Source organism: Cervus elaphus, chromosome 7 (genome assembly GCF_910594005.1).
Source record: "Cervus elaphus chromosome 7, mCerEla1.1, whole genome shotgun sequence".
NCBI classification, from domain to species: domain Eukaryota; kingdom Metazoa; phylum Chordata; class Mammalia; order Artiodactyla; family Cervidae; genus Cervus; species Cervus elaphus.
Window position 1 is genome coordinate 18,139,890 of NC_057821.1, and position 25,383 is coordinate 18,165,272.

A 25,383-nucleotide genomic window follows, 5' to 3' on the forward strand; every position below is an offset into this window, starting at 1 on the left:
TCAGCCAAAAAGAAACAAAAAGAAGATAAAAATAAATTAATATTTAAAAACTTTTAAAATATCAGCTGCCAAAGTTGAGAGCTGTAGGAGTTGGGATAGACTCCTTGCAGGCTTTGAAGAAGGAAGCTGCCATATTGCAAGAGGGCCTTTGGAGAAACCCCCATGTCTATGTTCTGAGAGCTGCTCTCTGCTGACAGCCAGCAAGAAAGAAGGACCTCAGTCGTATAGCCACAAGATGATAAATTCTGCGAACAGCCAGAGGGAGCTTGAAAGTGAAAGTGTTAGTTGCTCAGTAGCATCCAACTCTTGGCGACTCCATGAACTGTAGCCCTCTATCTCCTCTGTCCACGGAATTCTCCAGGCCAGAATACTGGAGTGGGTAGCCATTCCCTTCTCCAGGAAATCTTCCTGACCCAGGGATTGAACGGGTCTCCTGCATTGTAGGCAGATTGTTTACCATCTGAGCCACCAGAGCTTGGAAGGCACTAATCAGCTCATGGCACAGAAGAAGGTACACCAGTTATCAGTATAGGGACTTCTCTTTTGTATTAATAGTTATGGATCCTAGCGTTGTGGACCATAGCTAGAGCTTATCAGTTTAATCCTGAAGTTTTGGCACAAATGACCAGTGCTCATTCTTATGACAGTTCTAGTCAACATTGTACTAGAGGTTCAAGATGATGCAGTCAGTACAGGAGAAGAAATAAAAGATGTGAAGGAAGAAGGATATAGGAGACATGGCCATGTTTATAGAAAATCCTAAGGAATCTACCTGCCCCCCACCCCCACTAAAAGAACCTAGAATAACTGAGATTAGCAGGGTTGCAGGGGACAAAGTCAATGTGCAAAAATTTATAATATTTCTATATATTAAAATCTAAAATGGGAAGTTGAAATTTAAAAAGCAGTGGCATTTGCAACAGCATTAAAACCATGAAATTATTAGAAATATATCTAACAATATATGTGGAAAAAAACAGTTCAACATATATGCAGGTCAAGCCCTAAGCTGGCCTGCAGATTTGTTGCATTTTCACCAAAATCCCAGTAGGATTTTATAGAAATTGACAAATTGATTCTAAAATTTATATGGAAATGCAAAGGATGTGGAATAGTCAAACAGTTTTAGAAAAAACTAATTTGTAAAACAACACTACCTGATTTTAAGAGCTAACTAAATTTATGGGTACTTCCTAATGATCTAGTGGTTAAGACTGTTTCCACAGCAGGGGGTACGGGTTTGATCCCTGGTGTGGCCAAAAACAAAGCAAAAGTTAAGGTGGCACAGGCAAGAATGGAAGAAATATGAATAAAATAGGGTGAGTTGCAATGGATATGTGGAATATGCTGAAGTGGCCTTGGTAACTAGATAACTGTAATTGTTGTGTTAGTTGCTCAGTTGTGTCCAACTGCAACCCCATGGACTACAGTCCACCAGGCTCCTCTGTCCATGGGATTCTCCAGGCAAGAACACTGGAGTGGGTTGCCATTTCCTTCTCCATAGATAACTACAATGAAGGGGAGTAAAAGAAAAGAAGTCAATATTAGATTTTAAACCTTTAAGAGAAACAGGAAGTTGTTTGGGAAAGGGAACCTTTGGGGAGGAAGATATAAAGATTGACTTTAGTAACATTTTGTTTGATACTTTAGTGAAAAATTCAAGAGGACTTTTTCTGTAGGGAGGTAGAAATAAGGGATTAAAGTTTTAAGAATTTGGGGAAGGAGCTTAAGATTTGCATGTACTCAGCATAAGCAAATTGAAACGTAAGCCAGTACTAGTTCACTGAGAGAAAAGGTATCTATACAGAGAAGAATGTTGCTCAGTATCCACAGTTAGGGCATTAGAGGAGGAAGACAGGTTAGCAAAGGAGAGAAACAGCAGCTGGAAAATAGTTGAAAAATACTTCCTTCTATGTGGTCATCTTCCTCCTAGTCTCATATATATGAACCTTCACTCTACCTCTTCAAGATACCCTGTATCTTCTTGCCTTGTTCATAGTTCATTTGTGTGTGTGTGCTCAGTCATGTCCGACTCTTTGCAACCCTTTGGACTGCAGCCTGCCAGGCTCCTCTGTCCATGGGGTTTTTCAGGCAAGAATACTGGAGTGAGTTGCCATTTTCTCCTCCAGAGGATCTTTCGACTCTGGGACTAAACCCACATTTTCCACATCTCCTGCGTCTCCTGCATTGCAGGCAGATTCTTTAACACTGAGCCATCAGGGAAGCCCTCACTTAAGCCTCTTTAAACCAGCATGTGTATATTTCTTAACTTTCTTGTTAAATAATGCTTTTAAAATGTTTTTCCAAAACTCACTAGTCCTAAATTGGATAATAAGATATTTTCAAGGCTCTAAGTACAAAGCTACATCTAATTTAAATACTTTTGTCAAGAGAATAAATCTTCTAGCGGCTCTGATTAGATTAAAGCTATTCAACTGGAACCAGCCTGTAAAATACAGATGTGCTAACTTAAGTTTATACTGAAGTGTGAGCTAATTCTGAATAATTTCTAATTGAGTAACTTAATAGAATTCTTGGTGGCATGCAAGGGAAATTGGAGGAAGAAAGTTCAAAACTGGAGAGAGAAAACAGAAGTACTTTTAAATCATTGCTCATAAAAGACAATACAAAATATTTGTTGGTTATTGGAGCTTACAAGGTTCAGCCTAGGCTGGAAATTAAGGCTGCTGGACTTGGTATGAGAAATTTATCTCTGTTGTGATACTGAGTAGTCTTCTAAAAACATATCTAAAGTACCTGAAATCTAAGCATTTCTGCATTAGATTACACAATTAAATAAAACCCTGATTTAAAAAAAATGTCTACTTGTGACCTCTCGACTTTTTCAGAGGAAAGGCGAAAACAAGGCTTATTGCAGTGGCTTGACTCTCTTCAGACTGAAAGCACCAGCTCCCCAGACCTACAGCTCACTATGGGAGCAGTGATTGTGGAAGAAATGCGAGCAGTCATCGAGAGGCAGACCAGTTTTCAGTGTTCTGCTGGGATTTCACACAATAAGGTAAAGGCTAATAGTAGATTTCAAAGAGAAACACAGATATATCTATAGTTAAACACAGGGATAGAAACAAACACAAACTTAAAAAACCAACAATAAAACATAGCCGGGATAGACAGGAGTGGGGCATTTTTTTTAAGATTTTTTTTTTTTTTTATGGTGGACTATTTAATAGTCTTTATTGAATTTCTTATAATATTATTTCTGTTTTATGTTTTTCTTTTTTTTTATTTTGAGGCATGTAGGATCTTAGCTCCCTGACCAGGGATCAAACCCACATCCCCTATGTTGGAAGGAGAAGTCTTAACTGCTGGACCTCCAGCGGAAGTCCCTGAGTGGGGCATTTAAACCATTACACATCTTTGAAATGGGTTCCTCTTTAAACTTCACATTGAAGACAAAAACCTAAGTAATTCTTCAACGTGAGAATTGATGTTGCACATGTACTTTCCTAAGAAACAGGCTGGAAATTTTGCTGGAAATGGTTATTTACATAGTTGTAGCCACAATATGTCCTTAATGATTGAACTATCCAAAGAAAGAAGGAGGTGGGAATTCCTTGGTGATCCAGTGGTTAGACCTTGGCACTTTCACTGCCCAGGGCCTGGGTTCAATCCTTGGTTGGGGGAACTAAGATCCTACAAGCCTGGAAGTGTGGCCAAAAAAAAAAAGGCTAGTCTTATTTTATATATGAACCTATTCCTTTTCTTTTTACTTGCTGAATATTCTAGTATTATCTCACTTCTTCTGTGGTGTTACCTAGGTATTCTCTGCTTTTTTCTATTCTTTCTAATTAAAGTACAATTTGGCCCTGGGATCTTCATCCCCTTTGGTCTAGGCTTAGTCATTGGGGTAGCTGATTTTCCCTGGTTACTACCTTCTCTCCCTTCCTCAAGAGGAGGAAAGTTCAGCACTGTGCAGCTTGTGGGATCTTAGTTCCCTGACCAGGAATTGAACCCAGGCCCTCAGCAGTGAAAGCACTGAGTCTTAACTACTGGACCACCAGGGAATTCCCAAGAAGAGGAAAGTTGCCAAATTACCTAGTAGAGTTTTGGGAGGTTTTTTCCTGGATAGGTAGAGGAAGAGGAAACAAAAATCTCAGTGTAGTAATTTAAACTAAATATGACCTAGTATAAGTTTTAGAGAATCTCTCCCATGAATGTGAGGTAATTTTATATTTTTTCCTACCAATTATAATTTGTGAAATGATACCACTGAAGTACCTTATTCTTTGAAAAGACTTCTCATGGGTGTTTTTCATTTTGAAGTCTTATTTAGTATAAGAAGATGTTTGCTATTGGATGATGATTTTGAGCCCAGTCTTTCTCACAGATACTAAATGATGATAACCTGTATTAAACTGAGACTTAAAATGGACTGACCATTAATCAATAAATGTCTTTAAGTGGGGTAGAGCAAAATGAGTTTGTTTTAGCATTTTCATATGAACACACTAAATAATGCCTCTTAAGTCTCTTCTGTAGCTTCTTTGTTCTTTACCCTCTTGAAGTAGGAGAACCTTAAGGAACAGATGAGGGTGGAAAAAACTACTAAAGGAAAACTGAGAATGGAAGATGTGGGAAGAACAATGAGGATAATGATAGTGGGTCATGATTTCCACTGTGGTTGTTGTTGGACACCCAGGTTTGGAGATGTCTTGAGTTTCTGGTTCTGTTTTTGTTTTTAATGTGGAAACCACCAGTTACAGCCCTTAAGCTGTGCCTTGTGTGTGAATGTGGGTATGTGTGTATATTAATATTCACCGTGTGTGGGTGTTGACAGTAATGAGATTTTTACGCTTTCCATGCTCCAGGTTCTGGCAAAACTGGCCTGTGGATTAAACAAGCCCAACCGGCAGACCCTGATCTCACATGGGTCAGTCCCACAACTCTTCAACCAAATGCCTATTGGCAAAATGTAAGTATTCAGGGAGCACCTCAGATTTCACTCCTCTATCTATGTGAAGGCCCTCTCTGGTTGTAGTTTCTTCTGTTCCTGAAGAATTGGAGCCAAGGAAAACAGGTACCATGGAGACAGGAGGGAGATGACCCCAAATTTTGCAAACACACTGAGATTTCTTTTCTTAATGAACCTTCAACTCCAGATTATCTGTGGAAGATACTTAATCCTGAATTTTAAAAAAAGAACTGATTTTTAGCCATATGTTTAACTTCCTTCTAGGTTTTTTATTAAAACTTATTACTAAATAACAAATAGGAATTTTAATTCTTTCCTTTTTTCTAATATCATAGCAAGCCATTCAGGGCTACTGAATTGTTCCCAAATAAAATTAATAACTAGGCTGTGCATACCAATTGTGTGTCCTTGACAAGGGCTTGTAATATTGCTGAAGGGACAAAATATAGCTGTTCAAAGCAATAGTGAAAGTTCTGTAATCAAGACTGTATGGAACTGCTAAATGAATTGTACAGGGAGTCGCCAAAGTTCATAAAAGTCATCTGAGAAGGACATAAAAAGGGCATGGGATTTTGTTTTCAGATTTGGCACAATTTGGAGTCAAATGAGAATATAAGAGAAAAACCAATTTGGAGAATGTTTTAAACACAAAAGGGGAAAGTATAAGGTATTTTCAGTGAACAGGACATGACCTAGGACCATATTGAGGAAAATAAGTAATGGAAAAAGGACTGAACAGATAGGTTAAGGACAGATTATTAGACATCTCAAAGGCTAGGCTGAAAAATTACTATATTCTTAAATACAAAAGGTTTTAGCTATTGAAAGGATTTGTTTTGGGAGGTGGAATTTGAATCCATAAATGGGACAGTAGATCCTATACAATTGAAAATTTTATATACAGTTGATTTGATAACCACTTAATGACTTTACCCTTGTGTTTATGCTATGGTTACTCTTCTTCCTAGGCCCTAACTCCCAGAGTATTGAATTTCCCAGTCATCTAGTCTTATTCTAGAAAATCAGTAATTTACAGGACCAGTATGTGTTGTCATTTTCCCTGAATCTTCTGGAGAGCTGCTTACAGAAAAAATGTTTTGTATCTACTGCTTACTAGCTATTGATGATGTTAGTTACAAATGTATTGTCTTTTGTTGTTTTTGTTAGCCGTAAGCTTGGAGGAAAACTAGGGGCCTCTGTCATTGAAATCCTGGGGATAGAATACATGGGAGAGCTGACCCAGTTCTCTGAATCCCAGCTCCAGAGTCATTTTGGGGAGAGGAATGGGTAAGTGATTCCTGAAACTGTTCAGTCGTAACTTTTATGGATACACTAAATTCAAATGTAGACAAAAGCATCAGGTAAAATCTACACCTATTAGGTTAACATTCACTCCTTGAGGTAACTGCGTAGATCCTTTTGCTTTAAAATATTAGATCACTATAGGCTATCAGTCTAGTGTTTTGTTTTTTTTTTTTTTTCCCTTCATGTACCTAACTAACTAGGTTGGTAGAAAGGAACTCTTACTTTGAAGCTTAGTTATAAACATATATGTGTGCTAAGATGCTGTTATTCCTTTAAGATCCTTGTATTTAGGCTTAATAAGTACCAAAAAAGCTTGGGGATGTGAAATCCTGTAATTTGGTTGGTACTTTTCCAAAAATAGAAATGATGACTTGACCTTAGAAAGCATAATCAGAATTATTCTTCTGAGCCAGTTTATCATACTGGAATTCATGGGGAAGGGCAAGATTCTGTGATGTACTTAATTTTGAATAGATTTTTCTTTTTTCATGAAAGGGATAAAAGGTTTAGTATAATATAGGTATTTTAACAAGAATAGTCATTTGCCTTCACTTTAAAGTTTTGTGTTGCTTTTATTAGATCTTGGCTATATGCCATGTGCCGGGGGATTGAACATGATCCAGTTAAACCCAGGCCAATAACCAAAACCATTGGCTGCGGCAAGAACTTCCCAGGAAAAACAGCTCTGTCTACTCGGGATCAGGTGGGCAGACATTCCTGACAGAACATTGTCTCTTTTAAGGGAACTGGTGGGTAGGTTTTGGTAGCTGTGCAAACTTAGGTGGAACCTTTAGGTTGTAAAATATGTAGGAAACAGAAGGGGTTTTGTGTTGAAAATTGATGAGTTTCACTTGGGATTTTTATTATTTTTTTTCCTTTCTTCATCTGAAAAGAAATAGAATGGAACTGACTGAAGTTTGAAATGGAATTACTCCATTGGATGAAATTACTCCAATGGATGAAAACTTAGGAAGCCAGGATATCGTGCCTCAAGTTTGTGTCTTTTTTCTCAGAGCTGGAACATGCCTGAAGTTCACCTAATTGCATGCCAGCAAGAAAAGAAAGTAAAAACTAGATTAGGGCAGGTCAGAGTTCTGAAGATTTCTATCATCTGGTGATCCTTATGGGGGAGACTTTGTTGCACACTTCCATTTTGGGGAGAACTGAACAAAATGATCATTTGTGTGTGCTAAGTCGCTTCAGTCATGTCTGACTCTTTGTGACCCTATGGACTGTGGCTGGCCAGGCTCCTCTGTCCAAGGGATTCTCCAGGCAATAATACTGGAGAGGGTTGCCATGCCTCCAGTATTTTCCCAACCCAGGGATCAAACCCATGTCTCTTATGTCTCCTGCACTGGCAGGCAGGTTCTTTACCACTAGCGCCATCTGAGAGTTCTGTAATAAACCTAGTCTTTAAATGAAAGATTAAAATCTCAATACTTTTTTTAGGTACAATGGTGGCTTTTGCAATTAGCCCAGGAACTAGAGGAGAGACTAACCAAGGACCGAAATGCTGTAAGATTTTCTTTATTGCTTGGGTGAGCTTTGGGATATAAATATCAGTATGGAGTAGAAAGAAGATACAAAAAGATAGCAGCTAGAAAATGTTAAGATATCTTTTATCTTTTCCCATAAAACTGCCGTAAAACTCAATATGATTTTCAAAAACCTAGATCTGTGAACTACTGACTACTCCTGTCTCCTTCATTACCATTTGCTTTTACATTTTTGTATATTATCTAAATCCTACTCCAACTCTGAATATACAATAGATCTTCATTAGAGTACAGAACTGTTAAGCAGGACATTTAGGGATTGGACTGTAAATTATTGTTTTAACACAGTCCATGTGATGAAGTATTCAGTTTTAGAGACAATCTTAAGGCAAAGATTAAACATATGATTAGTTTATCTTCTCTCTTTAAAAAAACCTATAGATATATATATATACACACATATACACACACCATCAAATTCACCCATTTACAGTATAAAGTTCAGTAGTTTTTGTATATTTCAGAGTTCAACTACTCTATAATCAATTTAAAGACATTTCCATAACCCAGAAAGAAATCCTGTACCCACTAATAGTTATTCCGCCAGCCCTAGGCAATTCTAGTCTGCTTTCTGTCTGTATAGATTTAGTATTCTGGAAATTTCATATCTGTGCAGTAATCTTATATGTGGCCTTTTGTGACTGGCTTGAAATCTTTAACATATTTTCAAGGTTTACGTGTATTGTAGCATCTATCAGTCCTTTATTCCTTTTATGACAATAATATTCTACTGAATGGATATATCACATTTTATTTATCAATTCTTCAGTAAATGGATATTTGAGTTGTTTCCACTTTTTGGCTATTTTAAGTAATGTTGCTGTGAACATTCATGTACAGATTTCTATGTAGACATGTTTTCACTTCCCTTGTATATATACCTAGGAGTAGAATACTAAGTCACATGGTAACTGTTTGTTAGCACATCAGGCTGTCGTTGCACTGTTTTATACTCCCAGCAATGTAAGAGGCTTCTAATTTCTCTATATCTTTGTTGTTTAGTCGCTAGGTATAAAATGGTTTTCAGGTGCGTATTGACTGTTTTCTGATTTTATTTGGAGAAATACCTGTTGAGATCCTTTGCCCATTTTTGAAATGAGTTGTCTCTTTATATTGAGTTTTAAAACTTCTTTATATGTTCTGGATACAAATCCCTTGTCAAATATATAATGTACAAATATTTTCTCCCATTCTGTGGATTTTCTTTTCATTTTCCTGATGGTATTGCTTGATGTGTCCTCTTCTGTTGAAACATCAACTAACTACATACTATCAGGAATCATCTGTAATTAACTGTCTGCCCCCCTTTAGTGGAAGTGGTGGTAAATGTTTGTTTTTTGGTTGTTTTTGTTTAGTCACTAAGTCGTGTCCAACTTTGCAACACATGGACTGTAGCATGTCAGACTCTTCTGTCCTCCACTACCTCCCAGAGTTAGCATCACTGACTCAATGGAGATGAATCTAACCATCTCATCCTCTGCCACCCTCCTCTCCTTTTGCCTTCAAGCTTTCCCAGCATCAGGGTCTTTTCCAGTGAGTCAGCTCTTTGTGTCAGGTGGCCGAAGTATTGGAGCTTCAGCTTTAGCATCAGTATTTCCAATGAATGTTCGGGATTATTTCCTTTAGGATTGACTGGTTTGATCTCCTGCTGTCCAAGGGACTCTCAAGAGTCTTCTCCAGCACCACAATTCAAAAGTATCAATTCTTCAGTGCTTCGCCTTCTTTATGATCCAACTCTCACATCCTTACATGACTACTGGAAAAACCATAGCCTTGACTATACACATCTTTGTTGGCAAAGTCATGTCTCTGCTTTTTAATATGCTATTTAGGTTTGTCATAGCTTTCCTTCCAAGAAGCAAGCATCTTTGAATTTCATGGCAGCAGTCACCATCTGCAGTGATTTTGGAGCCCAAAAAAATAAAATCTATCACTGCTTCCACTTTTTCCCCATCTATTTGCCATGAAGTGATGGGAACGGATGCCATGATTTTAGTTTTTTGAATGTTGAGTTTTAAGCCAGCTTTTTCACTCTCCTCTTTCACCCCCATCAAGAGGCTCTTTAGTGCCTCTTCAGTTTCTGCCATTAGAGTGGTATCATCTGCATATGTTGTTGATATTTCTCCCGGCAATCTTGATTCCAGTTTGTGCTTCATCCAGCCTGGCATTTCGCATGATGTACTTTGCATAGAAGTTAAATAAGCAGGGTGACAATATACAGCCTTGATATACTCCTTTCCCAATTTTGAACCAGTCTGTTGTTCCATGTCTTGTTTTAATTGTTGCTTCTTGATCTGCATACAGATTTCACAGGAGGCAGGTAAGGTGGTCTGGTATTCCCACCTCTGGAAGAATTTTCCACAGTTTGTTGTGATCTACACAGTCTAAGCTTTAGCGTAGTCAGTGAAGCAGATGTTTTTTCTGGAATTCCTTTCTCTGTGATCTAACAAAGGCTGGCAATTTGGCCTCTGTTCTTCGGTAGGTAACATAAAGAGGTTGTGCTATGGGCCTATTTGATGTTGCCCACTAGGTGTCGCTCCGTTTTCATCTCTTTATCCTCTGATAGTCTGACCTCCTGTCCTGTCATCTCCCCCTCACTTACTCCACTAACAGCCTCCACTCTGCTGGCCTCTTCCCCGTTTATTTAACACACCAAGTAAACTTCACCTTCACTTCCTCACCAGTTCCACTATCATATCCAGCAGCCTCTGTCACTCTCTGCCTTACTCTGCTTTTTTCCATTGCACTTTGTAGTCATTTCTATTACAAGCCTACTTGTTTATTATATGTAGCTCCTACTACACGATAAGATCCTCCAGGGCCTGGACTTTATTTTGTTCTCTCCTTTATCTCTAGATAGTGCCTGATACAGTTATAGTTAACTGGTTTTAGTCAACAAGGACTTCTTTGTAGTTGTGACTTGTATTCTCTTGAGATATATACAAACCTGAATAAGCTGTATTTACAAAATCCACAAAAATACAAAATGTATTTTTACCTAAAACTTAGTTGCTACTCTCGGTTTATTTGTCTTAAGTATATTTCTTCTCACTGGAATCTTTTGATTTTGAGGAGTCCCTGTGTATACTTGTCACCTTATTGCCTCTTGGCCTTACTTTCTTAGTTTGCTTTGCATCAACAGGATTCATATACTTATATTTCACTGAAAAGTGAGTCAGTGATCTTGCTTTCTAGAGGCAAGCTCACTACCTGTGTATCTTCTATAGATGGGCTGTAAGGAGGGGCTAGTAGAAACTTCTTGAGTATGAGAGCATCAGAGAGGTTAAAGAAGAGATCCACTACTCAATCCTGACCCCCTTTCAATGACTTACGTGAACTCTTCCTTCGGTCACAGAATATAGTACTATAGACCTTTGTACAATCTTCCTGCATGGACACCACAAAAGAACAGTTAGGAGAAACCATTTTCATTTATCCTGTCAAAATATCCTAGATATTCTCATACCCCATCACCCAAATTATGTCTTCTCCAGTTACTTAGAAACAGCACAAATATTTTAAAAATTAAACCCTATTTCCAAACCATTCTGCCACCCTGATTCTTTTCTCTCTCACAGTTCAGTATTAGAATCCAGCTGCTCAAGGTAACTTTAAGTTCTGTCTCAATCCTCTTACACCCACAGAACTACAGGGTGGCCACTCAGCTGGTCGTGAGCATGCGCATACAAGGAGACAGGCGTCTCAGCAGCTTGCGACGCTGCTGTGCCCTCACCCACTACAATGCTCACAAGATGAGCCATGATGCATTTGCTACCATCAGGAACTGTAACACTTCAGGAACCCAGACTGAATGGTGAGTTTCCTTCTAGCTCATCTTCGTTTGAGACTCATACCCTGTCTTTATTTAAAATTAGTGAGTATATAAGCTTTCCAGTTGGGGTAGGTTCTTTGTAGCAGGACCTGTTACAGAGAGGGGTGGTCATGTGTTAAGGGAGAGAACACAGTAGAAATACCAGATACATGGTGCAGCCTCTTTGTCTACATTTGGTGCCTTCCAGTACCCCGGGGTGAGAGGCAGACTGAACCAATACTACCCTTTCTGATACTAAAATTATGTTATAGTCAGGGGAACAACCAGTTGTACCTGGGAGTGCAGAACTCCAAGTTTTAGAGAACTTCTCTCTCAACTGTCTGATTGTTGTCTTTTAAAATCATTCTCCTACTCTCTCAGCTCTGCATGGTTGCACTTGGCGTCACACGTGTGACTTTCGTAAAGGGGAGAGAGAGGAAGGATCTCCTCAGGATCTCAGATTGGCCTCCTGGTGGCCAGTCTTGCCTTGAGGGGCGCAACAGACCATGTGTGAAAAAAGAGAAAAAAAAAAAAAAAAATCATTCTCCTTAAAAAAAAAAATCATTCTCCTTGATAATGAAAATGACCTGTATTTACCAGTAATCTCTATCTCATATCCCAACTCAGTTACAAGCTCCACTGGTGTAATACCAAATGTCATAATAATAAATTTCACTTCTGCTGGCCATTAAAAATAATCAGCTTTGTATGGGAGTGTGTTAATTTACTGTTCAGATAGCAATGATTTTCAGTATTGGAATCCTATCATTATTTAACATAGCCTCTTAAATTGTAAAAGTATTCCAAATTCACAAGGTAAATATATTAATAATATGTGAGAAAGATAAACTGGTTGTTTATTATAGATCTACATTTGAGATTATAAAAAGAAAGTTTAGTTAGCCATCTTAAGTTATTGCTTATCTGAATATATTACTCTCTAAAGTTAGAGTCTTCGTAATATTTAGAAGACTGACTGACTTGAATACTTACTTCTTGGCATACTTGTTATTTACAAAGACTAATGAGAAGTAAATTATTCTAAGAATGAAGACTATTTATTTTCAAATATTGAGTGCTTTTACTGAACCAAATGATAATTGTGATACTATGTTCACATTAAACCTTATAAGCTGACAGATTATAATAAATTTCACCAACAGTATAAAATATATTGGCAGGGAAGCATAACAGTATCTGATTATAAGACTCTCCCAAAGCATGAAAGAGAATAGTGAGATACTGTCATAATAATCTTAAAATAGCATTGACCCTTTACCTCATTGAGGGACTAAACCTGTATATAAAAGCACATTTTCATCTTCTGAAATTCAACTTCTGTGAAAATTTATTTGGGTAATGAGATATAATGAGGAACTTTATGACAGAAATTTCTTGCAGTATTTCTGAGACTAGGCGAGGTAATCAAAAGCAGTTGTGAAATTTCATCCTCTAGATAAATTCCAGAGTTGAAAATCTATCAGAGTTCAGGTTCTGTTTAAAAACAGAAGACTGTATACAGCATTTTTCTTGAAGTCTTTCCAGTCTGAATATTTTAAAACTTTTTGGTAGCTCTAGATAGTGTCTTGCCTCAACCCTGAATTTCAGCAGCTGTGAAGCAGTATCATGAAAACAGTAAACCCACTTGTCAGGGGAGCCAACTTACACATCCTACTTGCTGGGTGTTCACCAAAGCCAGTGGTTCTCAGGGTGTGGTCCTAGACCGCAGCATCAGCATCACCTGAGAACTTGTTAGAATGGCAGATTCTCCACCCATTCCAGGTCCGCTGAACCCAGTATACCCCCTTTTGTGGCAGAACCAGGGTTCCAGTCATTTAGAAACTTACTGTGACCTGCTGCTAATCTATTCTTTCACTTTCTATACAGGTCCCCTCCCATTATAATGCTTTTCCTCTGTGCTGCCAAATTCTGTTCCTCTACCCCTTCACCTGGTCCAGACATCACCATCTTCTTGAGCAGTGACCCAAGTTCTCTGCCAAAAGTGCCAATCACCAGTTCAGAAGCCAAGACCCAGGGAAGTGGCCCAGCGGTGACAACCCCTAAGAAAGCAACCACTTCTCTGGAATCATTCTTCCAGAAAGCCACAGAAAAGCAGAAAGTCAAAGAAGCTTCACTTTGTTCTCCTACTGCCACTATACAGGCCCCCATGAGCAATTCACCATCCAAGCCCTCATTACCTTTTCAAAGCGATCATACTACAGGAACCGAGCTCTTTAACCAGAAAAGTCTGCTTCTGAAGCAAAAGCAACTCACTAATCCTTCAGTTTTCTTCCCTCCACAGAAGCCACAGTCTAGTCCTAAAGAGTTACCAAACTATTTTCCAACAGAGAATCCAGATTGTGCCCCTAACTGTGAAAAGATGTTGAAGCTAGGATCCCCCAAGACAACTCCCACAGAGATGGATTTGGCCCAGAATAGCCTCAGTAGCCACGCTTCTTTAACTTCCACATCTGCTCTGGAGATGGCTCAGAAGGCAACTATAACCTCCAGTCTTCTGGCTGCTGAGGACCAAGTGCCCTGCGAGAAGTGTGGTTCTCTGGTACCTGTGTGGGACATGCCAGAACACTCCGACTATCACTTTGCATTGGAGTTACAGAACTCCTTTTTGCAGCCCCACTCCTCAAACCCGCAGGTTGTTCCTGCCAGTTCTCCTCAAAGCAAAAGAAATCCCAAAAGCCCTCTGGCCTCCAATAATAAACGGTCCAGGCCTGAGGGCATGCAGACCCTGGAATCATTTTTTAAGCCATTAACACACTAGTGCTGCCCTCAGGCTTGCTGCAGGGTGTTAATATTTTATCTGTAACCTGGGAGGTGGGAGTATGTTCACTTCTCAAGGAGACTTATAACTTCATGAAATTTTTAATAAGAAAAATAATCCAGATCTTGAGTTAAGGCTCCCATCTCTTTACAGGCATGGATTCAAATCCTATTGCTGATAAGGATGTAAAAACTCATCTTTCAGATCATAACTGTTTTGAGTTTTTAATTGTTAGTCTTTAGGGAAGCAGTGTCAGTTTAGAATGCCTGAGCCTCTGAGCCTAAGAGATCTGGTTCCAAACCTGGCTTTGCCTCTTGGAATATGTCCTCAAGACCTTGTCCAGGACCTTGTTACTCCCAGTGTGACTTTGAGGAGCAGCAGCAGCAGCACAAGGGAACCTGTTAAACATAATCTCAGCCTTATCCCCACCCCTGCTGAATCTGTGTATTAATGAACTTGAGAAATGAATTTGATCTAGAAGATAATAACTATCCTCTGGGCAATGTCATTTCCTTAGACCCTAAATACGCATTTAAGAGGGAAGTGCTTGGGCCTTCAGGGTCACCGCCCTGTTCAGCTCTTTCCTATTCAAGTGTGATTAGCTTAGGGTTTTAAATGAATTATTGTAGCTTTTTGCACTTGTCTGTTTATATTACTGTATACTTACTCTGCCTATGTATAGAAAGTCAGCTGTGGCTTTTCTGATGTGAGACATGTTGATTACACAGAGAAGCCAGCTGAAGGTGAACTGAGTGATGGGGGCTAAGGTACATGTACTCAAACCAGTACTTCTGGGCTTATTTTAGCTTATTTATAAATTGGGTACCTATAGTTTGAAGGGGGAACATTTGAAAACCACTGTGTCTAGCAAATTAGTTCTTCCTTCAAAAATCCTTTCCACTTTTGTGGCAGTTAAGTATCTAATAAAAGACAGTACTTACCGTGTCCACGGCTCTTCCTTACTAGATCTGTAGATTTCTTAAAGGCAAGACTTCTTCACAGAGACTTCCCTGGTGGTCCAGTGGCTAAGACTCCCGTGCTCCCAGTGCAGGGGGCCCAGGGTTCAGTCCCTGGTCGGGCAACTAGATCCCACATGCTGCAACTAAAGATCCCACATGCTGCAATGAAGACCCAGTGCAACCAAATAAATATTTAAAATGGAAAAAAAAAAAATTCTTCACAGTGCTTTGCACACAACAGGTGCTTAATATTCATTGGACGGATATACAGAATGAAAATTTTAGGGTTAGGGGAACTAACACAAAATGTACAGACTACTTATACACTTTTTCATCCTTCTCAGCGCTGTATCAATGCAGAGTGCCTCACTACTTTGTGGAGATGTCTCAGTATCATTTTCTAAAACTTCCTTTCTTAATCTAGGGAGAAATTTGAAAAGAAATTTCCTTTGGGTGCTGTACAGATCAAGTTGAACAAATTGTTAACACTTCAGTAGACAGGAAGAAGTCATACAGAAAAGCACTGTGGTAGAAACTTTGGTTCCAATGGCCTTCTAGAGGTCAGGAGCGGTCCTGGGGGGAGGGGAGAGGGAGCACTAGCAAAGAACCAACAAGGCCACACCGGAAGCACACCTTGGTTTCTTGGGGATGCCAGCCCTGCCCCCGCATACTGGTGAGGAGCCCATGGAGGGGACAGCAGACAGATATGCAAAGGCCAGTGTTGGGAAAAAGCTGTAGAACCTTCACGCTGACTGCAGCCTTCCCTCATAGCGGCTTGTGAGCAGCTGTACAGAAGGAAGTAAAGGGTTCTTAATTCCCAACACCAGTAGGAAGTTCTTCAACCACAGGCTTCTTAGTAGCCAGTTAAACCAGCAATATTTAAAAAGCAGCCAAGGGACTGTGCTTCCCCTGCAGGGGGTGCAGATTTGATCCCTGGTGTCAGGGAACAGATGCTTCACGCTGTGCGGTGTGGCCAAAAAGGGCAGCTAAGCCTGAATGACAGGGAGGCTCACTTGAATGCTCTGAAGGCAGAATACCCCTGGGAGCATAGGCCACATTTATTATTAAATTTCTTTTGCAAGGATCAGTACTGCAAATGTAGTCCTTGTTTTTTTGCATTGGACTTTAACCTTGAGCCATATTTCTCCACACATAGAATGTGGTAGTCAGGTACTCTGAACACAAACGAAGAAGACAGGTTTCAGTGGGTAGCCTTCAGCTCCAAAAAGTCAGTTTAGACTGTATTACGAACCTCACTTCACTTTGCATTGCTAGGAAAAGAGTGAGGATCAGACTGCCATGTCTCTTAAGTTCTACCCATCACTACATAGCTGGCACGCTTATCTCCAAATCTCTGACAGGGCAGTCATCAGCCTCCTTAGGTAGCCTCCTTAGGTAACCCTGTGACCAACTCAAGTACAGGGTGGGTACCTGTCTTAGCTGGAAAGGTGACAGTTTCACTTTCTATTCTGCTCAAAGAACTATGCAAACCAAGCCAGAATACGCGACTCACAGCACTGGAACACTGACCCCAAGTGGGGGAGAGGAGAGGACGCAGGGTGAACGGGGGGTCAGATGGGTTCTGTCCCCCCATTAGGGCTTAGCAGCGTAAGGGTTTCGCTTTTCTCTGATCCTCGAGAGGAATTCAGCTCTGGAAGATGACCCTGGGGCTTAAACATATGCACGGTGTGTTCAATAAAACATTTTTATTCTGTACAATATATATATGTGTATTTAAATATATATATGTGTATATATATATGCAGAGAAACCTCAACCAAATCCCTGAGTCCATGGGAACCCAGGACACTAACAAAGGGAAAAGAGGGAATCCATGCCCTGAAGAGTAGGAAATATGGCAACATCTTTCCCTTTCCTCCAGGTTCCCTGCAACAGAGGGAAAGGGATGCTCACTGCAAACTACTAAAACAAGAGAGGACTTACACAGGGCCAGAGGGGAGGTGAGGGTGTGGAACGGGGAGCTGTGGTTGGGGAAAGTAAAACATCCTGGCTGATGCAGCGTTAAAATCAACAGATCACTGCGGAGGTGGGGACAAGACTTATTGACATGCAGCTGACCTTCGGTTGGCCAAGTCTTAGCTTGGCGGCCCCACACCTGGGCCAGCACAACAAATAGCACCTGTGGGGCCTCTGAGAGGATAAACTGGGGACGTGGCCCTTGAGTGAAGAAGGGAAGGGGGAGAAAGCTAAGGAGCTGACTCGTGTCTCGGCACAGGGAGGGAGCTCGGCCTTCACTGTCCCTGTGCCTTTTCTTCAGACCCTGGGCCACCGGATGGCCCGGCGCAGAGGTCTTTTGTCCACAGTCAAGTAGAGGTGGGCAACTTACATGGCCTTGAGAAGAGGTATAGAAAAAGGAGAGCTTTCGAGGACCACCCCCCCGCAGTTGCGACAATTCCTGACATGCAGGGACCAGACCGGTGGATCATGCCCAGTCCTGACAGTGGGGCCGGTGTGGTGGTGGTCAGCTCCCTCTGGTGACAGGCCGCAGGGTTGCCAGGCTTGATGAGCCAACCAGGTGAACACTAGGCTGCTGAGCACTGCCCTGAATTCTCCTGTCTTCTCCCTCACGACTGACTGCCCCTCCCTGGTCATACCTAGATTGGCATGTCTCCAGAAAAGTGGCAGGGAGCAGGCAGTGGAGAGCGCCCCATCTCTCTAGCCTACCAACACACAGAGCCGCCAACGTGGGGGCAGCATGGCCGGAAGTCACCTTTTGTATTGTAGGGACAGCAGAAGAGCTGTGCCCGCTTGGAGTTCAGAAGCCCATGTTGGCCTGGGCCTCTCCTGCTGCAATGGCTTGCACATCGGTGACATGGCCGATGCCTTTGGTGACACCCTCCCGGAACAGCAGCTTGGCGCCCACCTTCAGGTACTCTGGGTGTTTCAGGAAGCGGAAACGTACCACTGCCTTCTCCCCTGTCCGCAGCTTGTCCTGCAGCAGATACACGGTCACTGGCCCTCCACCATGCCTCTTGTCTCTACTAGCCTTGGCCCTCCACCCTCAAGGGTTGAGCAGGCATCTACCCACCCGGAGTGGGGCTTTGTGCTCTTTGAGGGATAAGGGAGGTCTCTGATTCTGGGGACAGGGTTCCCTCCTTTCTGGACGCAGGAGAATTCTGACTGTTCCCTGGGAAAACGGGGGCGTGGCTGGGTCCCCTCACCTTGGCATGGATCTTCTCCACCACTGCTGTCTGGCGTACGTTGCCCACATGTACGGTCACCTGGAAGCCTCGCCTGAAGGTGGTGGCATGGAAGAGCAGGACTATCTCTGCCTCGAACACTGAGCAGATGGTGGGGTTCATCTCTGGGCTCACCATCACCATGCCCTGGGGAGGCAAAGCCCTCGGACTCAGGAAGGGCAGACCTCACATTAGTCTCTCCTCCCGGGCTGCCCTCACCACCCTTTACAGCTTCCTCTTCCTCTAGGACTTCAACCACAAAGCTCTCAGAAGACTGAAAACCCTTCTCTCTAAGGAGCCCTCCCTTAGCCACCTCTGTGTCCTCTAACCCTTCTAATGCTTGGTATTTTCAGAGTCCTGGACACTAGGGTTGTGGCACAATGAGTCACATTTAGTGATCGATGCTTTGTGAGTCCCCTGACAGTGTACGTCCACACCCAGACAGCCTTCTTGGGTTAGAGACCACGTTCACGTTCCCTCTGAGTTCCCCTGAAGCACCTTTGGTGCTTCTCCTTCAAGTAGCCAGCCTCCCAGGCACTTCTCTTTGTGTTTTCTCTCCAACCCACCCTTCCACCTCACCTTGCGAAGGAGAGCTCTGTCAAAGTCCCCGAGGGCCAGTGTAGCAGCCTGACCAGCTCGTAGCACACGACAGGCAGAGCGGTTGCGTTGGATGCTGCAAACTCTGAGCTCCAGGAAGCAGCCGTCGTCCGTGGGGCCCACCACCAGCTGGTCCCCCTCACGGCAAATCCCACTGCAGTCCAGAGGGCAGGAGGCACAGCGTCGGTCTAAGCCCCCCACCTACTTCTCTACTAGGTCATTCCCTTCTGAGTCCCTCGGGTTAGGGGGAGAGACCCCAAATTGTGACTTGAAGCTAAGGGAGATGACTATCTTGCCCCAGTCCAGACTGAAGGCTCACACCAGCAGAGCCTGGCAGACAGGGACCTGTTGGCTTAATACTGAACACCTGATTCCTGAAAGGGCAATCATGCCCTTGGGCAGAGTCTCAGGGGACCTCGTTTCCCTGGTGGCAACGAAGTCAGCTGAATGCACTCTAGGTGTCTTTGTGGGGTCAAGACCCACACTTCCCCCTGCAGGGGCTGAAAGGTCCTAAGAAGCGGCAAGTTTCTTCCCTTATAAGCCAATTTATGAGCTTTCTCCAGCTCCTCTGATGGCAAAAGCCTCATCTACAAACAAGCACATCTGTTCACCACCAGGGTTGCCTGTGAGCTATGATGTTTTCAGGTCCTTGGGTGTGTGAGGGCTGAGTGGGGTAGATAACAAGCAAGAAAGGTAATTCACCTGGAAAGCGTCCCTCCAACAACTGTGCCCACCTCTGGTACTGTGTAGATTTCATCCACCTGAAGCCAAAGAAGATTCTATCAAGGGCTGGCAGCTCCAAAACCTCAAAACAGACTCCGGGCTTGGGATTAGTCCCTCCTAGTTCCCTGGCTGACCGCCTGTCCAGATGGCCAATTACCTGGAACTCCGTCAGCTGCTGCATGAGCTCCTCCTGTTCTTTGCTATTGGTGAGTGGCGGCAAAATATTCAGAAAGACTTTGAGCAGGTCCAGGCTCTCTCCAGACACGCTGGACAGTGTGAAGATAGGGGTGATGCTGTAGAGGGAGGCAGGGAATGGGCAGATGAGCAAAGTTCCAATAGGAGGCAGAGGCTGGAGCCCCTACATGAAAGGCAAGCCTCTCTCGGGGTGGACAGGGGCTCCCCTCTCCTATTTGCTAACCAGCTCAGGAGCTTGGGGCCTCTCTCTATGAGCCTGGCATTTGAGACCCATCTCAGAGCCCAGAGAGATGGCAAACGCCTGGCACAGCACTTTGCCTCCAGGTTCCCAGGGGTCAGCAAAGCTGACTGGGGGAAGGGTCAAGCCTTTAGCAAAGACTCCCTCCCACAATCCCAACCTGAAAAACCACAGAACTGAGCCGAACTGGTCTGGTCTGTCGGGAAGGGGGTGGGCACCCCATGCTCCGGGGCCCTGTGGCAGCCTTCCCTGAGGATGCTGGAGTGAGAAAGCCTTACTTGGGGGATTGGGCAAACTGCTGCGCGGCAGTGACAGCGTCGTCCTCGGAGGTGACCAGCATGGGAACCTTGTGGCAGCCAGGCTGCTTGAGGACCCGCTCTAGCTGGCGTACTGTCCTCTCCACGGTGGTCTTGGCACACAGGTCCACCTTGCTGACCACGATGAAGAAGGGCACTTTCAGGGCCAGTGCCAGCCCCAGATGTTCCCGTGTGGTGCCAGCTGCTCAGAGAAGGTGGGCGGGAGTCAGGATGCGGGATGGGGGGTGAGAGCACAAGAGGAGAGGTGGTTTGGCTCCCAGATGTGTGGGGGCCCGGGGGAGGAGAGTGAGCGCTGCCCCTGCGCCGACGCCTCTTACCGATCCCGGTGTTTGCGCTGACGAGGAGCAGGGCGCAGTCGGGGCAGTAGGAGGTGAGGCCGAAGATGGTGGTGTGCAGGTACTTGTGGTGGCCTGCCAGGTCGATGAAGGTGATCATCTTGGAGCTGCTCTCACAGATCTCTTCTGCCGTCCGTGAGTCACTGTAATTCACCACCTGGCCCAGGGCCCCGGGCTCTCAGTGCCCCCGGCCAGCCTCCCCAACCCTTCACGAGTTGCCAGGACCTAAACCAGTCCCTGGGTAGCCCTGCCTCTTAACCCTGAGCCCCACTGAGGGTTTAGTTCAGTTGATTCCCTGTTTGTTTTCTAAGGAGGTCACAGCAGGTTCAGTGCCCAGGGGCCTTCATCTACACTACTCCACAAAGTCTCCACACTCTGCCCTCACACTGTCCTTCACCGCTACCATCCCATCCTCAGAGTCTGGTCCCACTGGGTCCCGTTGATTGCATGCACCTCTCCCTTGCTGTTAAAGCCCAGGATCTCGAAGCTGATGCTGGAGGTTCGGCCAGACTGAATCTCATGCAGGTGGCGGAAAAGGTTGAGCCGAGCCCGGCCCCGCCCATTGTCCAGCTCTCCCTGGGTCAGGACTCCGAGCAGAGTTGACTTTCCTGAGTCCACATTCCCCAGGACGGCCACACGGAGGTCCAGGAACTGTGGATGAATTGTCAGAGGTCAGGTTCCAACCCCTCAACTCTGTCCACTGAAAGGTCAAAAGCAGCGGCAGGGGCTTCCTTGGCAGTGCGGTGGATAAGAAGCTGCCTGCCAATGCAGGCGACATGGGTTTGATCCCAGGTCCAGAAAGACTGCACATGCGGCGGAGCAACCAAGTCCAGGAGCCACAAGTCCTGCAGCCTGTGCCCCTGGAGCTGGTGCTCCGTAACAAGAGAAGCCACCAGAATGAGAAGCCCATGCGCCACAATGAAGAGCGGCCCCCGCTCACCAACTAGAGAAAGCCGGGGTACACCACCAAGGACCCAGTCCAACCAAAGAAAACAAACAAAAAAGGCATAAGCAGTCTCTGGGGACCAAATCTCAGAGTCCCAGGCCGGGGAAGAGTCTGCCACCAGAGGACCTTCCCAGGGAGCAGGGGTGTGAGAAACAGGGAGGGGTGGGGACCCACCTGCTGGTTGTCAGGAACCTTTCGTACGAGCACCTCAGTGATCTTCCGGGGTGTGTCGCTATCATAGTCCACTTCTCGCTCCCGGAGAACAGTGATGTCTGCCCCGACTCTGTCACAGCAAGGCCACAGCTGCCACATCTCACCCGTACTCCCCATTCCCCTGGACCAATGGCCTTCTCATACCTCCCCAGAGTTCCGAACACCTTACTCCACTTCCTACCTGCCTCCAATCTATCCTGCATCCACAGCTCCCTTGACACAAATGAACCTTAAGTCAAGGGGCAAAAAAGCCTGGATCCAGGGCAGAGGATGCTAGAAAACTAACTCTCCCCACTTCAGCCCTTTGTCCAGAGAAGGCAGGTCCTGGGGATTTAGGGAAAGGAGGACCAAAGGGAAGCATACTTCTCTGCCATCCGGTGCAGGGTCTTGAGGGAAGCCCGCATCTCCTCCTCAGCCAGCCCCACCAGCAGCCCATTGTCCTCTACCCCAATCTGGTAGACGGCCTCACCACGGCCCTCCTGGAGCCGCCACTTCATCTGTGTCACCAGGTGCTCAAAACGATACTGGGATGGATTCACCAGCTTCAGCTTAGGGCAGGTGAAGTACCATGAGAAGGAAAAGTCAGAGATGCTCCTGCTGAACCCACAGGTTCCCCATCTGTCCTGCTGCAAGGACCAGGGCCTTCCCTTTCCTCTTAACCACCCTCATCCCTGACCTCCTCGGACAGCGAGTCCTCTTTCAAAAGAATAAGGTACAGAGCCCTTACTCTGAACCACATCTTTAAATGACTATAGGGCATAAAGTTAGAGATCATAAAGAAATCATCCCACACCAAGGACAACCTGTCCCTCCCCAGCCTAAGACTCACTTTATATTCGATGTTTCCATCTTCAGCCTGAAAAGAAACAGGGAGCTGTTACTACACACTGTCCAGACCTAACCTTTACTTCCCCGACTCCCACTGGGGTTCAGGCAGCTAACTTAAGAGAGCAGGAAGCTTGAGCTGCACTTGTTTAGGCAGGTGTCTGTCAAAGGTCATGGCAGACCAGCCCTGTACTCGGTTCCAGGGTGACCTCTCTGAAAGAAAGGCCTCCAAGAACACAGTCAGTCATCTATCTATGCCAGGAACGGAACCCTGAGTCCCTCTTTTTTGGATCACTGGCAGCATGCTCATCTTAGATGCAAGATCACCGTCTTTCCTTCCTCCTAGGGCCTCAAATTGCTGTCCCCACGTCTGTGTCTTCTCCATGTCCAAGCTGCGGAGGCCGTTCTTTGCCACTGGTCTGAGAGACACCACTTCCTTCCTGCCCACCCCTCTCAGCTGATGATACCAAGAGTAAGAGGTTGCAAGAGGTTTTGGAGCAGTGCCAGAGGGTGAGCTCAGCACTGGTCACTACAAACCCAACGAGAGAGGAGCCAGGAGAAGGAGAGACAAGTCTCCAAAGTTGGGGTTGAGATGAAGAAACTCAGAAAAGACAATGAAGGAGACAGACACCACAAACCAGACCACTGTGGCTTTTCCCCTTCTGTCCCCTAACCCTCACGCCCCAGCTGAGGTGAACTCTTGAATCCATCACACCACCTCCTCCTCTTCCCTGTATCAGGTGACCCAACACAGAAGTATCCCATTGCCCGAGCCTTCCCCTCTCAGGTGCAAAAGGATATGAGATTTGCCTGTTCTGCCAGCCCTGTATTTCTGCACTCCTCCTCCGTGGCTATTTACTTTTCCTTCTCCCCTTCCTGTCATCATTCCATCCCTTCAAGGCTCTTTGACTCTCAGGCTCTTATAGGTCTTCACCCATAATTGCATGGGAGTATAAAGGAGATCTTTCCCCATCAACAGAGACCTTCCTTTTTATCATTTTGCTGGAGATGAAAAGTTAGAATGGGTGGCTTCAGAATACTGATACAAGGATGATGGTCTAGACTAAAGTTTCTCAAAGTGTGGTCCCAGGACCAGGAGCAGTTGCATCACCTGGGCACTTGTAAGAAATGCAGATTATCAGGGATACCTTTGAGCTACTGAATCAGAAATTCTAGGGGTGGAGCAGCAATCCAGGTGATTCTCTAAGGTGCTCAAGTTTGACAACCACTGGATGAGGCTCTCCCCCTGTGTCCTCCTTTTCTACAGAGGAACAAAGCAGCAACTATTGTCTGCCTTAGGGAACAGCTGGAGCAGGAAGGTGGAGGCTGTCCACACTTCCTCGTAGGACAGGCAAAGGGCGGGAGGACTTAGCCAGTGTTCTCCGCTTGTGTTTGTGTGTAGAGGGAGGGAACATATTGCTCTTTTCCCGGTACTCCTCTCCTCCCTGGAACAAGTTTAGAAAACTCTCAACTCCTCATATCCCGGGATGCAGTCCGCCTTCCTTCAGTTGCACAGGAAAAGGGCTGGGGCATTCTACTCTGCTCTTCCCAAGGGATGCAGGTGGGACCGCCTTTCCCCACTTCACCTGGAGTTACTTAGATCAGAGTGGGTAGATTCCCGCCCCCGTCCCAACTCTTCCTCCCCAGGGTCCTGACACAGGAAAGGAGGCCCAGTCTTTCTGTGCCTCCTCCCTGGGGTCCTTGGACCGGAAAAAACTGTTCTCCTCTTCTCGGGGGTCTATGACACCGGAAGGGGGTACTACTCTCTGTCCCGCCTTCCTGGAGTCCCGGGACCGGAAGGAGTGGTTACCTCTGGCCCCGCCACTTCTCAGGTGCTCACCTCGGGGGGCAGGTACGGGGGGTTGTTGGCTTTGCTCCCTCTGTTCCTTCCGTTCTTTTTCTTCCCCTTCGGGCCACCGCAGCTGCTGCTGCCGCCGGCGCCCCTAGCCTTGAGGGTTCCGCCCACGGCCGGGCCCCCTCCGGGCCGGCAGCAGCCGCCGAACAGCTCCGATACCCGCGAGTCCATCCGCCGCTGCCGCCAGCCCCCCGCCCGGCCCCTCCCCCCCGCCACCGCCACCGCGGACGCCGCCGCTGCCCCCGCGCCTACTGCCACGGCCGAGTCGGGCCAGCCAGAGGAGAGCGGGGTGGGGCCCTGCGCAGGCCACGCCCCCGCATCCCCTGGCCTTCGGGTCGCGTCAGAAACAGCCGCGGAGCACCATGGGATATAGAGTCCTCAAGCCTAGGAGCTCCCCGGAAAGAGCTAGCCGCAGCCCTACAGCTCCCAGGAGGCATCGCGGCGCAAGGGGCTGAGGGCGGCTTCGGGGCGTAGACAAGCAGCGCGGCTTTGCGCGCAAAGGCCTAAGGGAGCTGTAGTCTGGTTCCAGTCTCCGAGAGCTGAGCGGGTCTTTCCCAGGGGCCTGGAGGTGGGGCGGTCACTGGAGTCGGGGGAGC

General features: G+C 45.1%; 2 protein-coding genes, 1 long non-coding RNA gene and 1 other non-coding gene across 6 annotated transcripts in view; 2 read left to right on the forward strand and 2 right to left on the reverse strand.

Moving 5' to 3' along the window:
* The window catches only part of POLH (DNA polymerase eta), a 27,967-nt gene extending 12,638 nt beyond the window's left edge, over positions 1-15,329 (forward strand). For all 3 annotated transcript variants that reach the window (XM_043907580.1, XM_043907581.1, XM_043907582.1), the window contains 7 exons: positions 2,850-3,019; positions 4,830-4,933; positions 6,101-6,220; positions 6,818-6,941; positions 7,688-7,753; positions 11,439-11,608; positions 13,493-15,329. In XM_043907580.1, the coding sequence (XP_043763515.1) occupies positions 2,850-3,019; positions 4,830-4,933; positions 6,101-6,220; positions 6,818-6,941; positions 7,688-7,753; positions 11,439-11,608; positions 13,493-14,384 (1,646 nt within the window). In that variant the 3' untranslated portion in view covers positions 14,385-15,329. The remainder of the gene's footprint in view (positions 1-2,849; positions 3,020-4,829; positions 4,934-6,100; positions 6,221-6,817; positions 6,942-7,687; positions 7,754-11,438; positions 11,609-13,492) is intronic.
* On the reverse strand, positions 2,021-16,487 carry LOC122697121. The gene is made up of 3 exons (XR_006341998.1): positions 16,474-16,487; positions 7,594-7,614; positions 2,021-2,179 (listed from the first exon to the last, which is right to left on the reverse strand). It is a non-coding gene; the product is annotated as an uncharacterized LOC122697121 (long non-coding RNA).
* On the forward strand, positions 11,977-12,110 carry LOC122697911. Its single transcript, XR_006342237.1, has one exon. It is a non-coding gene; the product is annotated as a small nucleolar RNA SNORA64/SNORA10 family (small nucleolar RNA).
* A 547-nt stretch (positions 16,488-17,034) lies between the features above and the next one.
* GTPBP2 (GTP binding protein 2) lies at positions 17,035-25,073 on the reverse strand. Its single transcript, XM_043907583.1, has 12 exons — positions 24,773-25,073; positions 22,937-22,963; positions 22,471-22,655; positions 22,069-22,177; positions 21,402-21,599; positions 20,931-21,105; positions 20,575-20,794; positions 20,021-20,156; positions 19,843-19,901; positions 19,123-19,294; positions 18,526-18,690; positions 17,035-18,296 (listed from the first exon to the last, which is right to left on the reverse strand). The coding sequence occupies exons 1-12, from the start codon at positions 24,956-24,958 to the stop codon at positions 18,120-18,122; spliced, it is 1,809 nt and encodes a 602-aa protein (XP_043763518.1). The 5' UTR covers positions 24,959-25,073; the 3' UTR covers positions 17,035-18,119.
* Between the last annotated feature and the right edge of the window lie 310 nt (positions 25,074-25,383).

Bases quoted from the DNA above. Each gene is read 5' to 3' on its own strand.
- GTPBP2 (XM_043907583.1), bottom strand. From the start codon at position 24,958: ATGGACTCGCGGGTATCGGAGCTGTTCGGCGGCTGCTGCCGGCCCGGA. The intron at 21,600-22,068 runs GTGGGTCCCCAC...ATTCATCCACAG, and splicing joins AGGTTCCTGACAACCAGCAG to TTCCTGGACCTCCGTGTGGC. The intron at 21,106-21,401 runs GTGCATGCAATC...GCCCTGGGCCAG, and splicing joins GCTTTAACAGCAAGGGAGAG to GTGGTGAATTACAGTGACTC.